The 16,532-nt window shown below is 33.8% G+C and overlaps 2 protein-coding genes across 2 annotated transcripts in view; one reads left to right on the forward strand and one right to left on the reverse strand.

Annotated features, from left to right (window-relative positions):
- Positions 1–5,142: 5,142 nt before the first annotated feature.
- Positions 5,143–13,398, reverse strand: LOC134228774 (tRNA-splicing endonuclease subunit Sen54-like). Its single transcript, XM_062710467.1, has 9 exons — positions 13,311–13,398; positions 12,153–12,317; positions 11,764–11,827; positions 10,834–10,917; positions 10,247–10,392; positions 9,165–9,994; positions 8,983–9,046; positions 7,439–7,549; positions 5,143–5,317 (listed from the first exon to the last, which is right to left on the reverse strand). Exons 1-9 carry the CDS (start codon positions 13,379–13,381, stop codon positions 5,161–5,163), a joined length of 1,692 nt encoding a protein of 563 aa, XP_062566451.1. The 5' UTR covers positions 13,382–13,398; the 3' UTR covers positions 5,143–5,160.
- A 74-nt stretch (positions 13,399–13,472) lies between these two features.
- The window catches only part of LOC134228776 (katanin-interacting protein-like), a 38,922-nt gene continuing 35,862 nt past the window's right edge, over positions 13,473–16,532 (forward strand). Inside the window, 3 exon segments of the mRNA XM_062710470.1 lie at positions 13,473–13,605; positions 15,915–15,970; positions 16,438–16,505. Of these exon segments, the coding sequence (XP_062566454.1) occupies positions 13,599–13,605; positions 15,915–15,970; positions 16,438–16,505 (131 nt within the window). The 5' untranslated portion in view covers positions 13,473–13,598.

The raw sequence follows: 16,532 nt of genomic DNA on the forward strand, positions 1-16,532 counted from the left end.
TCCGAATATAGATTAATTCTATTCTAGATAAGTAATAACAAGAAAGACCATTTTAGGAGTGCTACTCGCTATAACCCCATGACAAAGGGCAAGTCATGTTTTCTGAAATTTATGATCATTTACTTATTTTAATCATATACATTTACACTGAATACATTAATAATAATAACTCTGTTTTCTTATATTCCCAAATTTAGAGAGACAGAAGTCTGTGTTTTAACACTATCCTTAATATATCCGTCTTTCGCAAAATCTGTACGCCATCTGCCGTGCTCTTTAATCAACCTGTCGGACACACAATTGTTAGATGCTGCAGTGGCGCCCCCCCCCCCCCCCACTCCTCAAACTGTAGAGAAAAAATGCTTTACTGTCCACGCCAATCTGTGTTACTGCTTCTAGAAAAATTTCCCTAGCTCTGGTATATGACAATGGACGATTTTGTGAAACTAACTTATACTTTCCTTGTGATTTAAAATATCTAACAGATCTAAAAACGTATTCATCAGAATCAAAACTCAACTTGCCAAGTCAATATAATTTAAAAGCCATTTTACTGGACAAGTTGATGAACCTGTCTTTGAAACAATAACGTTGTTGCCTCTTTTGTAAACGTCTGTCTTTCCACATTCAATATTCAAAATGATATACGCATCGTGAAATTTTATATTTGACATTCTTAAATTAGCAAGCTCACTGTACCGCAGAAAACCCGCAAAACACAATAACATCATTGCACAAATCCTGACATTGAATAGGTTTGAAAGATCTGCACCAAATTTTTTCACAATCTGCTGTAAATGACTGTTATAAATAGGCTCTTTTTTCGTACTTGGTTTTCCAAGTATTCTCTTTGCTCCTTCTGTCATCATTTGAATTAATTTATCATCACACGGATTTTTCTTTAAATTAAATTCATGGAACCACTTGATGCTGTAGAGATGTGCACAAAACACAGAAAAAGACACACTTTGTTGAACAAAACCACATGCAAGGCCCGACTATGATTTTTGACGACGTGACCTTGGCCTTGAAGATTTACCTACTCTTCGTTCTTTATACTTTTAAAAGATTAAAAATAATGCTTTCAAGCCTTTCATATTATACATGTGTATATATTACCCATGACAAGACCGTTCTAACTTACTAACTTATGTTTTTTCAACCCTTGACCTTGAAGTTTTACATACTTTTCAAAAAATTATCTCTCTAAATAAACTTTGATTGAGAAGAGATGACTTTCATTTTGACATGTGCATTATACCTGTGAAAGATTTTTTCCCTGAATGCTATGATGTTTGACCCCTTGACCTTGACCTTCGATTCATGTGTGACCTAATTTCAAAACATTATTTTTTGTGATTACTGTGAATAACATACGATAGAGCGTTCATATTTGACATATATGCCATAAATAATGGCATCCCATCCACTAATTAAGACACCGAAAGCGTGGGGCCACAGTTCTTTAAATTTGCTTAATTGTAGCATTCACATTTTCAAAAGACAATGCCTTTACTTTCAGCATTTTTATGCATCCGTATGCAAAGATTCGCCTTAGTCCTGTCCGTCCGTCTGCCTGTTTGTCTGTTTGTCCGCAAAACCTTAGTTTAAACCATATTTTATTTGAACATGACAAGCAAGAAATACAGATAGGAAGTACTCCTGCAAATTCCATATACTGTTCTGACTAAATACGCAGAGTTAATTAAAGGCGGTCGGAGTGACCGACCAATCCAGTTTAAGGGGAAGTTTACCCCTGAACACTTGATATACCTCTGGAATTTCCGGATCCGTGTTTCATGCTCTCATATATTTGTATTGTTTGTATTCTTTTTAATCAGTCACTGTTGATAATAACTTCACTCTTTTTTCATTTACTGGAATTATTTTCGCTTATTAAACTTTTCTTGTAGTGTAGGAACAAACATGTGCCAGAGATTCATGTTTATCGGATCTCTTTTTCCATATTTAATCACAAGCAACCGAAAGAGCAAGGTTCAAGAAATGTCAGAAAAAGTAAAAGTGTTTACTTTTTAATTGCCAATGCAATCACTCTACCCTAAGTAAATGCGTATCTATCAAAAAACGAGGTAATTTTCTGGCTAGTGAAAGACATAACGAATTGCGCTATTTTTCCTATATATGAAATATGGCGATATCCAATCTCACAATCCATTTAAACAATACAAGTCTGGAGCTGAGGAAACACAGACCTCTAAAAACATCAGATTCCTGGGATCAGGTGCCAAAGAGGAGTTAGCATCTCCTGCCAAACGTGAAATGGCCACACCCGCCGTGTGCTTCTTGCCAATTATAAACTGGAAAAAAGAAACAGTTCAGTGCAGAACTGTAGCTCTCCGAAAAAAAAAATACTGAAAGACCGGAGAGCTACAGTGCCACCCATTGAAAAAAAAACCTGTATATTTATTGCGCACAAAAAAGTGCGCTGTTTCACGATTTTTATTTCTTCATGTTTTTAATAATGTCATCTCAAAATATTACTAATCGTGTGCTCCTAACATATTCTTTCACTGTTTCTACAACAACAAAAAATCATTATAATTGTTGTTTATAGCCCTCCTGGCCCTGAAATGGAGATCATCGAAAATTTCGTCATTTATACTGCCATTTTGGTTTGCAAGATAATTCCGTCCAACGTGCTTTGTGCATATGTCAACTACGAGAATACTTGATAGAAGAGTTTAGGAATTAATATCAATCAAGCTTTCTGGCACTTGAAATAAGAATTTGAGAGAATTAATCCAGAACCAAGCGCAACTTTCTGTGCACAATAAATATACAGTTTTTTTCAATGGGTGACACTGTAGCTCTCTCTGCCAAATTATATTTTTCGGAGAGCTACAGTTCTGCAGCTATTCAGTGTATAAATGATGGTCTTAAGATTAGATTGGACAATTTCCTTTGGCACAGTATTAATGCTGACAAGGTCATTGCATCGACCAAAAAAACATGCGAAATGATGACTGTATCACTGTCGTTTTTTCTTTGTTTCATCCAATTGTTTGTCAATAGCTTGCCCTGTTTAGAAATTGCTCATACGTAGAACATCCTCTTGCATATCGAGTCAACTGACCATTTGCAGATGCTAAGAGTATAAGTAAGGAAAGTTAACGAAGGTGAAATCAACACGTTTATCATAAAGCTGTTTTTACTATTAACGCATTTTCTAGTAAAATATCCAAATATGAAATGGACTATTTAGCATTTTTTTAAAATTTCAAGCTCACTTGGATACTGGTATATCGAGTCGATATATGAATGAAAATAACCACTGCTAATCCATATAAATATTTTTCCTAAAACTAAAACAAGTCAAACTTTAACCTATTTTTCCCAATATTTTGAATAGAGGGTAACCTCTGATTTAAAAAATGGAATTATAAAATATTATACCAGGTATGGTTTCTGTAGATTACGAAATATGTTTTAGTTTTAGCTCACCGCAACGAAGTTGGAATTGGGGGAATATAAAACTGGCGTCGACCCAGGGTCAAGTACTTTCGTATCACAGGAGCATGGAAGATGCTTCTGCTAGTATGTTTCATATTGTTCCAGCTAGAAACAGATCTGTCAGCAAGGGTCCCGCAGAGGGACAGAAATCTAACAATGCAGCTTAATAGATGAGAATTCGACTTTGGAACTTAAAGAAATTTTTATCCAAATTTCTTTACGAAATTAATTTTTTGAATTTAAAAACGGGAGGGGGCGTAACATACATAAATGTAAGGAAGCACACTACTAGAATTAGTAAATAGTGGGACTTTGCCTAAAAGTATCTTAAAGACAACATTCATTACAAACTTGGAAAAAATACTAAATTGCTAATATATATATTTTAACTGTAAACTTCTAGAGCTGCAGTCTCGTCCAAGACATCATAACTGTAGTCTCTGTTACAAACAACCAAAAACAAACATATTTTTATCGTTATTTGTTTTTTATTTTGTTTAATTTCCAAAAAAAAAAAGAACTAGAACTGTCCAATAGGGACAAATACCCCCCGCTGGGTTTTTCAGAGAAGGTGCCAATTCAAAAATACTTTATGGATCTAGAGGTGTTCACAATTTACTTACAAAAAATTGCAGTGAAATACAATTGCTCATCATGTTTCTTAATGAATGAAACAAAGGTGCAACCAAATGAAACATCAAAACTAATACATTGTAATTCCATTGTAACATTTCGTTTTAATTTTTTCATTTTATTTTTTTTTTATTACTGCATTAAAAAAATATATTGCAATTATGTGTTACGTCACTCTGCAAACTGATTGTTGAAAAAAACCATTATACAAAATCAAATTAATCTTGATATATCAATTTGAAATGCATTTTGAAAATAAAGAGCTGGTCATCCAGTAATGAAGTGCTTTGACAGACAATAAATTACAATTAAGAGAATAAGAGAAGAGAGATCTTTAATTCTTGTGCCTTATTCCCTGGAGATAGATAACACACACACTTGATAAGAGATATGCCTTAACAACTTCCAACACCAAACTCATTAATTTATCTTTAACTGGATGCATGTCCAGTCATTATTCCCAAGAGACAAATGAAATTACATTATCTTCTGTGCAATGTAAAAACTGTTTTTAACACTTTATGATGTTTCTTTTTTTAAGTTTTTATGAGTAGTTTTAAGCTGTAGTATTTTTGAACAGATATTCTAGATTCTATATCTCAAACCTTATACATGAACCCAAAATGAACAAGTCAATTAAAATAAAAAATAAAACCTGTAAAATGCAAAAAAAATTAACAAAAAGAGTTGAAAATTCCAGGTGCACACCTTCATATGGTGAATAATAAGTGTACAAATTTTCAGATTAATCCTTGCAATAGTTTATGAGAAACGGTCCAGACAAAACCACAAAATAAAAATGAAAAAACACCTGTAAAATTCAAAATAATAATCCAATCAAGATGAAAATATCAGGTGCACAACTTCATATGGTGAATAATATGTGTACAAATTTTCAGACAAATCCTTCCAATAGTTTCTGAGTAATGGTCCGGACAAAATCTCGTCTACAGACAGACAGACAGACGGACAGACGGACATGGTGATTCCAATATACCCCCCCTAAACTTCGTTTGCGGGGGGTATAAAAAGAAGAAGAAGATATAACAGGTCAATTTAGCCCATGAAGACTTGTGTTGGAAGGGAAATTTGGCTAAAAGAGTAAAATGCAATTTCTCCTTCATCTACAACTGCCCAGTGAAGCGGAACCTCATCATCATAGTAACTAAAGATGGAGGTCAAAGTGGACAAGGATGGAGGGTCTTCATCACTTCTGAAAAACATTGATTTACGTTGTATAAATTCACACTGGTACTATTCTGAGATTTATTTCATGAAATCTTTTTAGTTTGAGAGCATGTGCACTAGGTTTCATATATAAAAAAATATATATTTATAAATATATATATATATATATATATATATATTTTGGCATTATTAGCGAGGGTGCTAACATCACTAAGATTTAATATCGCTAAAAATTAATTGCGTATTATTTGTAATAGCTTCTATAGTTAGCATTTAAAAATCGCTAAAATTACTTCTCACTAAAACAAAAGGCCCATGGGCCTTATAGGTCACCTGAGCATTATGCAACAACTTTCCAGTGATTTAATTTGATTCATGTTTTAAGCCAGATGCTATGGCGTTCACAATTTTGAAAGAGGCACCATTGATCATCATAACAATACACTTAGCAGTTGCTTAGTTTGTAAGTATCAGTAATATTCAGCAATAATCAGTAATGCCCCTATCACACATGAACCCCTGACCCTTAGGCCTAGATCCACACATTGCACAATTTTTGAAAAAGCACCCTTGCTTTTCAAAAATATTTGATTAATACCAAGGAGCAGATCTCAAACAATTCATCCAGTTTCAGTGTATAAGTACCCCCCCCCCCATGGTACCCCCTGACCCTGGGGCCTTGAAATTCACAATTCTGGAAGATTGGGTCCTTGCTCATCATAATCACATAGGTAGTTCATCTGCTTAATACCCAAGAGCAGAGAAGAAAATTTTCAAAGATTTAATGTATTTTCACTATATAATCAATAGAGCTCCGCCCTATCACTAGAACCCCTGACCCTAGGGCCATAAAATCAAAATTTTGGAAGAGGTATTCTTGCTCATCATAACTATGTACTTAGTTTATTTAATTCCTAGGAGCAGAAAAGAAATTTTTTCAAAGATTTCATGTATTTTCATTATATAATCAATAGAGCCCTGCCCTAACACCCGAACCCTGACCCTGGGGCCATAAAATTCACAATTTTGGTAGAGGTACTCTTGCTCATCATAACTATGCACTTAGTTAGTTTATTTAATACCCAGGAGCAGAGAAGCTTTTCATAAAATTCATGTATTTTCACTATATAATCAATAGAGCCCCGCCCTAACACCAGAACCCCTGACCCTAGGGCCATAAAATTCACAATTTTGGTAGAGGCACTCTTGCTCATCATAACTATGTACTTAGTTAGTTTATTTAATACCCAAGAGCAGAGAAGAAGATTTTCAAAGAATTCATGAATTTTCACTATATAATCTATAGAGCCCCGCCCTAACACCAGAACCCCTGACCCTGGGCCATAAATTCACAATTTTGGTAGAGGCACTCTTGCTCATCATAACTGTGCACTTAGTTAGTTTATTAAATACCCAGGAGCAGAGAAGAAGAATTTCAAAGAAATAATGCATTTTCACTATATACTTATATAGCCCCGCCCTAGCAATAGAACCCCTGACTCCAGGGCCATGAATTTCATAATTTTGGTAGAGGACTCAATGCTGATTACAATCATGCAAACAGTTTGACTGCTTGATGTCCAGGAGTAAAGAAGAAGATTTTTAAAGATTGCATTAATTTTAGTGGTTTTTGCCCCACCCCCCAGGGGGGCAGGGACCATGAAATTCACAATTTTTGTTCCCCTTCACCCATAGATGCTTTGTGCCAAATTTGGTTGAAATTGGTTCAGTGGTTGCAGAGAAGAAGCTGAAAATGTTCAAATGTTAACGGACAATTCACGATGACGGACGAAAACAGATAACAATAGGTCACCTGAGTTTACTCAGGTGACCTAATAAAATACCACAGTTAGGTTGAAATCGCTAAATTTGCGTCTCGCTAAAATTTCCACTTATACAGTATGTTAAAATAATTCTTTATTACACATCATCCTTGCAGTATTAATTCAATGATATCTATGAACAAAATATATTTTTACCAAATTAAACTTTATGGTAAATATACATCAATAATCTCCTTTACATTACTTCCATGCAATGGTACCTTTTCAAGATAATTTTTTTTAAACATTTTTATATAGAGTTAATAAGGAAGGTACTAAATTTTAAAGAAAAAAAATAATGTAGAAATGCCAATAAAGATTACCCCACAACACAGATTCTGTGATCAGGTACTCCTGGATTAGACTTCCTAAACTTTGCATCAGGCTTGTATACATCATATGAGACCTTTGGAATTTCTGGTTTTGCTGCAGTGCTTCAATTTAAATCAAAAACATACTTGAATGCCCTGTTCACATGGAGAGTTTAATTTGCAGCAAATTAATGTGAAGTAAAATAATGCGAATCAAAATTATGCAAATTAAATTGCATTCACACAACATCTAAAGCAAAGCACAGCTCCAGAGAAGGTGCGTATTTGCAGAAATACGCATTAAATTTTACAAAATACGCATTGAAAATTAAAATAGAGCATACAATTACGCATTAGCAATCATAGATACGCATTACACCACGAAAGTACTGCGTACAAGTTGAAGAATACAGGTACGACTTAATTAATGATACGAATTGAGGTTAACTCAGTGTTTGATTTTTCTCAAAACGAAGTACAGATTTAAAAAGCCTTTTAGTGACCAGGAATATTCTAGTAATGACGACGATGATCTCCATTTCGGGAGGAAGAATCGGAGATTTAAATTAAAATCAATTTCCATGTAGAGAGACTATGCACTAGGCATAACCTTTTTTTTATTATGGATTCATAGCCAATTTTTCATCTCTCTCAACTTACCATATTAACGAAGATTCTTTCAGTTTACTCTTGATACGATATCTTTAAATGAAGGAAAAATTATCTGTGTCTCTGACTCTATCTTACAGTGTACCTTGACCTACTGTATAATCTTCCTTTTCAAAAAATAAAATCTTAGTCCAAAGTCTTGTTGTTATTTACAAAATTTATTTAAATAAATGCAGGAACTGACCTTTGAAGTTTTTTCCCTCTTCAAAAACTCATACTTTGATTACAAGCTCAAAATAAAGGTCAAAACATTTCTATATAAACAAAATACTCTTCAATCATTTTGCTGAAAATCAAAATCTGCATTGATTTGAAAATCAGGGAGTAAATACACTTTGGGGTAAAAAATTATCTGGAGCTCTGGCAAAGTAAACTAATGCAAATTAAATTTTCATTTCTACAATAAGGCTATTCAGTAAGGCAATTATGAATTCCTTTGTAAATCACATCACTTTATTGCAGAGCAGATCCATTTGACATAAAGTCAAAGTGTCTGTATACACATTTTAGTGATTAACACAATTTTCCCTAGTTTTTCACATTTTAAAATGGCACAAGTACCTAAACCTGACCACTCTCAAGTGGCATTGGACTTAATTTTGCCTTTACGCATGTGTCAAAATTTAACTCAAATTAGCTTTGATTGGCATTCACGCGGAGCTAATGCGAAGTAAATTTATGTGCAGTAAATTAATTCAAATTAAACTAATGCATTAATCTCTCTGTGTCGACGAGATTCAAATCTAATTCGCATTAACTTATGTTTAATTTGAATTAAACTCTCCGTGTGAACAGGGCATAAATCTTGAAACACATTAGTAAAATATCTCTATCAACTACCAATCTGCGTTGGTAATTATAATTGGCTTTAAACAAATCTGACTCACTTGTTTGAAGAAACTGATTTATTATCCCATGTTTGAATCACTTTGAGCTTTTCCAATACTGAAACTGCAGATGAAAAAAAAATCCACATACACATTTTTTTGCATATCTAAGAATAAAATTTATGGCATTAGGAGAAAATTATTTCAAAAAAACTTATTATATGAATAATTGAATGAATTACTTGTGTTTTTAGCATCTCCTGGTCTTACAAGGGGGGTAACTTCGTCCATCCAGAGATGTTCCACTGGAGAAATGAAGTTCTCTCCCTTCACAGTTTCCAGCATTTTCTCCTTGTACTCTCTCCAGTTAGAGGCCGATACTTTTTTGACAGGTTGAACCACATCACAGGAAAAAGTCAAGTCAAAAAAATCAAGATCCTGTCCATATTTTACTTTGGAATTTTGAAATTTCTGTGATTGTGTTCTCTGCTTGAAGAATTGTTCTACATCAACCTTAACCCTAGATAATGGAGGGATTCCTTCTGGTAGATATCTCTGTGGAATTTCCTCCAGCTGAAGATCAGCAAAACTGTCAATATCACTTATATCAGGGAACTTTATCTCCTCAAAATTCCACACACTGTATCTAGTGGCTTTACATTCTCCATCCTTTTCCCCAATATCAACATCATTGCTGTTGTTGCCCATGGATTCTTCAAAGTTTTGCTGAACTTGACCTACCCCAGTTGCTTGAAAATTCTTTTTCTCCTTTTCTTTAACTGTTAAATTATCAAGTCTACCCTTTACACCTATATGTTTGTTCTCCAGGTCATCTGACTCTACAACTGAATCAGATGCGTCGTCCTCCATGGGCTTACATGTATTAGGAATTTCTCTCAGTTGTGTCTTTGAATCTTCAGAAGACTCCCCATTATCAGAGAGTCTGACTTTTTTCTGTGGTGTATCTGCTGTCTCTTTATTTTTTGTTGCTGTAACCTGAGTCTTCTTTCTCTTTTTTAGGTTGATATGCTTGTCCAGCTTAATCATCCGTTCATACTTAGTACTCAACAACCTTAAAATATAAGAAAAAAAACAGATTTATGCTTAAACCTGTTTCCAAGCAATAGAAAGTTTTGTGTAACTATCTTTCTAGAGAGAATTTCTTATCAGTCTTCAATACACTTCACTGGGAGAAATCTATGCATTGCAGTGTTGGTATCAAATAAACAACTGAATAAAAAACAGTTTTGGGGGGGTTTATAGTGTTTGCCCTGACCGTCTGTCTGTCTGTTTCTCCACAAAGTTGTGCCATGACATGTCTTACCTCCCCTGATGACGAAGCACCACATATCCAATCCTTCTAAGATGAGCATAAACTAGGTACTCCTCAAATCGGAAATTTTTCAGGAATTCTGTGTAAGCTTGTTGAATACTGACAGGTAATCCTTTATAACACACTTCTAAAGTGTTCTACAAATTTGAAAATAGTCATCAATTCAATATGTCCTCCAAATTATTTCTCACAAAGTAAAACAACTTAAAATGTTACACAGTTACACATCAGGAAGCTAGGAATAAATTTTTCATTGTCCGTCTAAATGGACTTGACATTGAATCAAAGACATTGTAAAAAAAAAATTAGAATCCTTTACATAAACATTTCTACTCTATGTTACATACTGTCAAATTATTTTGCTTGCCTATGAAGAACTCATTTTCCCGTACATGAAGTTCTAAGCTCAAAGTCAGAATTAATTTTAAAATCTGTCAAGTACATTCTGTAACATAGTTTTTGCAAATGTAAATACACATACTTTTGTATGATTTACAATGAATTTCATAGATGTAGATATGAATTATTGATATCCCCATAAACTCCTGATAAGCAAGTTTCATTACATTAGTACACACCGTTTCCATCAAAAACAGTGCCTCCTCTGGGTACAACCATTTCCTGCTTTTGTCTGAGAACCCCATACAGGACCAAAATTTACCCTACAAAAGACCAATGTTTTAAACTATATATAGTTCATCAAGTAATGAACAATAGGAACAAAAATTTCTATTTTTCAGTATTCATTGCAACACCATTTACAAATATATTTTGCAAATTATGTATCTTGGTGAAGTTTACTTCAAGTATGTTCATGAACCAAATGCAAGTTTTACTGAAATCAGACAAAAATTAAGTAACAATAGCAATTCTATTTATTGAAATCAAAAGCAGTAAATAGAATTACAGCTGTATTAACATGATTAAGTTTGTTGTAGTTGACCTGTGTACAAAGTTTCACTAACCTTGGAATTAATGAAAAGACCCTAAAATCTAAAGAAACATTTCCTAAACATTGTCCATCTTATTATCAAATGTATTTTTTTTTATCAGAATTGTGATATCAAGAATCTTGACCTTCTCTTTAAACCATGAAATGTTCCAAATGTAATAAAATGTCATTTTTTATTTACTACAAATATGACATATGTTTTTTATGTAAAATTTCCTCCTAATACAATATGTTTTGTAAACATTTAACCTTTTACCCTGGTGCAAAATAAATGTTACTCTCTTACTTTATATGTAATTTATGTATGTTAATTATTGCTATGATGTTATTTTGCCTCATGTAATATATATTATTTGCTGTGGCTATTTATCTTACCTCCTCATGTAAATACATTTGAAGTAATTTACCATTTCTTTATTTGTATTTATTATTTCCTCCCTAGTCCAATGTACGTAATAAATACATTTGTAACAATTTACTTTTCCTCCTACTGTCATATACATTTATAGCTATTTATACCATTTCTTCCTTATGTAATACATTTGCTGCTTTTTACCATTTCCTTGTGCAGCTCCACAAGCTGCAACTGTGGATTCCATTCCCCAGTAACAAGACTCCCACTACAAAATAAATTGTACACAATGATTTTAAAAGTTAAAACTTCCCTCTAAAAATTGTCCAAATAACCACTTCAAGAAGCATAAGTTTTTACTTTTTCCTTGTGTCCATATTTGATTATGACATCAGTTAAGACAAATAACAACATTGAAGCACAAAAGAGAAGACACACTGCAAAGACACAGTATAGTCCTTTGACTCGCCACCTAAAATATACTGAATGATCATACTACCCTGTAAATATTTTGAGCAGTAAGTATCAGCTTAGTATAATAATTATAATTTTTTTCCTTGTCACATTTTTTGCTCATTTGAGTGTTGACTCACATTCTTTCTACCCTTGGTTCTGCTAATACAGCTCTTCTTTCTTCATAAAACTTTTCCAGTCTTTTGGCCTGGAGCCAGGAATCATCCGGTGAGAAATCCTTATCCCCTCCCCGCTGGGGAACTGTCTTGTCTGTTGGCTTCCTGTGCTTGAAAAGTTCTTCATCACTGAAACAAATTATACAAAAAAGTGAGGACTGACCTCTGTATACATTCCTAGTTCTCATGTAGGTCATTTGAACAAGAATAAATCATTTATACTATTTGTCAGGTTAACAAATTATACAAAGGAAACAATAAATCTTGGGTTTTTATGCCCCAGTAATCAAAGATTTGAGGGTATATAGTTTTGCCCTGTCTCCACCCCTCTGTATGTTTAGCTGTTTGTCTGTCAAAAAAACTTAAACCATGCCCATAACTTGTGAGTGGGTGGAACTATTGTTTTATTATTTCCTATTCCTTTTGACAAAACCTTTCTTTTGGTACCACCAAATTTGACCTCATGACCTTGACCTTGGAGTTTGACCCACTTTTACCAAAAATTTTAACCATAGCATAACTTTTTGAATTGTTAGCGCTAGGGTTTTCATACTTCATATTTAAATAAACTGTGACTAGACCTTTTCATTTGTTTAAAAAAAAATTGATCTTTTGACCTTGTCCTTAGACTTTGGCCTACTTTATAAAACTTTAACCTTGAGTATAATAACCATAATGTTTGAACTGGGGTTTTCATATTTCACAGGTCTATTCCTTGTGACAACACCTTCCTTTAGACACCAACAATTTTGACCTTGATCTTAGAGTTTGGGGGAGGCTTATAATGTTTGATTAGTGTTCATCCAACTTCAGTGTGTCCCCAAAAATCAACACTTGTCGAACTAGGAGTAACAATGGCAAAAATTTACTTGTCAGAAACACTTTTCATTGGCACTACGTTACCTTCAGTTCTTTAGAGATGGTCAGACTTAAGCCATGGTTGTAGACTAAATGTGCCTGCCTATTTCTCTGAAGGGAATGTTCCCTAGGCTATCATGCCAATGTAAGCACACATGTACTAAATATAAGGACGAACAAAGAACTTTACAATCAGACTATTCGACTAAGTAAATGTACACTGCACTGTAAAGTTAAAAACTTCAACTAAATGGTTCATATTACCATAAGACTTTGTCACTACACAAATGGTTGTGTCCAATATTTTGTTCTTGCTTGTTTTCCCGGGATTCCATGTTTCATACATCATCGGTTTCCTAAAATCAAATAAACGCTTGAAATAAGCAGCATTGACATCAATATAACAGAAGAAATTTGACCCTGATTATCTCCTTCATGCGCAGGCGCATCTTGCAAACATTTTTCAATGGAGGAATGTCAATGTAAACTATCCAAAACAGCAACAAGTTGAAGTCATAAAAAACAGATTTAAGCAACGAAGCAAACGCAGTAATGGATAGTAAGTGATTTCTAAAGAGAATTTTTCAAAAGGGGAACAAATTCAAATGAATTACATGTATACCACATCCAATTTTTAATTTTGAATCCTAAAAACAGAACCCAGTAAAACATTGCTTATGCTTATAGTTAGTAAACCGGACAAGAACTTTGATTTTAATCATTTAGGTGATATTCGGATTGCCTTTACCTAAGGTAGCAAGATGGTTCCACTCTATATCAGTATGCACAAAGAACGAGTTCTTAACTTGGTCTGTCTTTGCGTCAGGTATTTCTACTGCTCTGCTGTTGTTTCTTATCCTACTATATATTATGTTTGATGTTTGGTAAACTTCGTACAGTTTGGGTCTGATGTTTCTTTTCTGTTTTTGAAATTTAATGTATTGACTGGGTGCAGTGGCTGGTATCTGCCCCTCAACCACTTTATAGAAAAAGATCAGACGTTGTTGTTGACGTCTTGTTTCTAGTAAGGGAAGGTCAAGGTCTTTGAGCATTTTTGTCGGGTAACGGGATGTTTCGCACCGATGCATGGTTCGCACTGCAATGTTTCGCGCCAAATCTGTTTTGCGCTGAGATGGTTCGCCCCGTGATGTTTCGCTCCAAGAACATAAATGTATGCTATTTATTTCGTTCGTTTTTTTTTTTGGTTTTTTCTAAATGTATTATAATATTTGTAAATATTGATGTAAGTATCGAGATTTTGTAGAATATTAATTAATTTTTTTTAAATTGTAGAAGTTTATTTGAAGTACATGTACTTTTTTATAGTCTAGTAATTGTATATTATTTTTACACTCTGATAATTAGGTTTATAGTAGTTACTTTATCATACCGCCATCTAATTAAGTAATTCTGTAATAATTGCTGGCTTGGGGAACCTTTTGATCTCCAACTAATTACAATTAAATTGTTGAACACACACGCTGAGAAAACGCGGGCACCATATTAACATTTACGATCCGTTACCCGTGTCACCGCATATCATTAAATCATGATTTTGAGCATACAACACATATTTACATCTAAGATTTAATACATGATCTTAAATTATTACAAGATAAATGAAATATTAAAAAAAGAAGGGAGATGTTTTGCACCGAAATCGGCGCGAATCATCTCAGCGCGAACCATCTCAGTGCGAAACAGAATCGGCGTGAAACATCCCGGATTCCTTTATCATTGTGCCCTCTTCCCTTGATTTATAATCTTTTGTTATGAATCTTGCACCTCTTCTTTGGATGGATTCTAGTTTTGTTGCTTCTTGTTTGGTGTATGGATCCCAGATGACAGCTCCATACTCCATAATGGATCTTACCAGTGCAATATATGCAATTTTTCTACATTCCCTTGGGCAATGTTGTAAGTTCCATTTTAGGAAGCCTGAGGTGGAATTGGCTTTTTTTGAGATGTTGTTTATGTGTTCTTTCCATTTTAGATCTTCTGATATTTGGAGTCTAAGTAGGGGTTTCATGCCACTTGTTCTAAGGTGTGGTTCTCAAGGGTGTATTGGCGGTTTATCTTTTTTACGGTGTAACCATTGGGGCGAGCGCAGTTGTACCTTCAAAAATACACCTGAAACGTTGATCGGCCACTTCAAGCGTCAAGTGGCATGAGACATCGAGACTGTGACGTCACTCAAGAACTCATCAGGGTTTACGGAAACAGCCGGGCTTCTAGTTGAAACTATAGACCTAGAGCAATTTTTGTCGAAAGACATTGAAGAGTTATTTTGTATTTCTTTTAAAGATTTCTACAAACTGAAAGCTTTTTATGCTTTACACTATTATTTATTTGCGTAAAGGGCATTGGGTAGCTAAGGAATTCTGGGAAGGTTTCACAAGAAAATTTGCCTGACGTATGTACAGATTTCAATTTTCATTCCGAATATCCTGTTCTAACACGTTAGTCTGAGTCAGTTGAGCTTGCTGTTACTAGATTCTCATCCCTACCTGCCCCAAATTTTTACCCCCACCTCAATTCTTTTATTTCCGTTTTTTTCCATCTGAATTTTGATCGTTATTCAAATACCATTCAACTTTCCTTTAAAATCCTGCGAATGTCGGCATGATTTTGACAGCTGAAAAGATGGAAATTGCTTTAGTATATATTAAACAAAGGTTATTGGTTGTGAAAGATTGGTGATGATGTTTAGTAAGAGTATAATGGACCTCTGTTATGACTTTTATTCAAGTACAATTGATAATTCAATTGATAATTCTAATTTTAAACTCTTTATTTTGAACTCATAAATTTTATAAGTGTTATGTCATTGGTAAGCAAAAAAGTCAACAGGTGTCTGTTGTTTTATAGGGTCAGGATATTCTAAGAAAAAGGTTCCTTCTGAAGAACAAAAAAGAAATTTACAGGTAAGTTTGAGACCTTCTTATGATTTTTCAGTGGTCATTGACTTATTGTAAACACTTAGTATCTCACGGCTACTCACGGGTACTCACTTTGTGATAAAAAAAATTAATGAATTTCATTTTTACACTGGTTGTTAATACATTTTAGACTTTACAGAAACTGTTCCAACAGAAACAAATTCTGATAACATATACATTTTAATTGGAGCTTATAATGCAAGATTTTTTGGCAAATAAGGAGTGTCAGATACTTAAATTGCAGAAAATGGAACTTTGTTTGAAAAGTTCCTGTCACTGATAAACAAATTATATTAAATTAACATTTATTTATGATTTTTGTTAGAGTAAGCACGGAATTGATATAATTGAACAATATACATTGTACATGGTATTCTCTTTTTAATGTATGTAATTTTTTTCCTGGGTAAAAGCTTTGTATATTGATATTTTCTTTTTGAATTTGTATGTAGAAAGCCGCCATGCAAGAAGTGTTACCTGGGTACGAGGATTACCTAGTTTTGTTACAGGAGAGAAACAGGTAAAAAATGTTATCTAGGTCATGTAG

Source organism: Saccostrea cucullata, unplaced genomic scaffold (assembly GCF_032062105.1).
Source record: "Saccostrea cucullata isolate Sc308-1 unplaced genomic scaffold, CSIRO_AGI_Scuc_v1 ctg155, whole genome shotgun sequence".
Classification (NCBI taxonomy): Eukaryota; Metazoa; Mollusca; class Bivalvia; order Ostreida; family Ostreidae; genus Saccostrea; species Saccostrea cuccullata.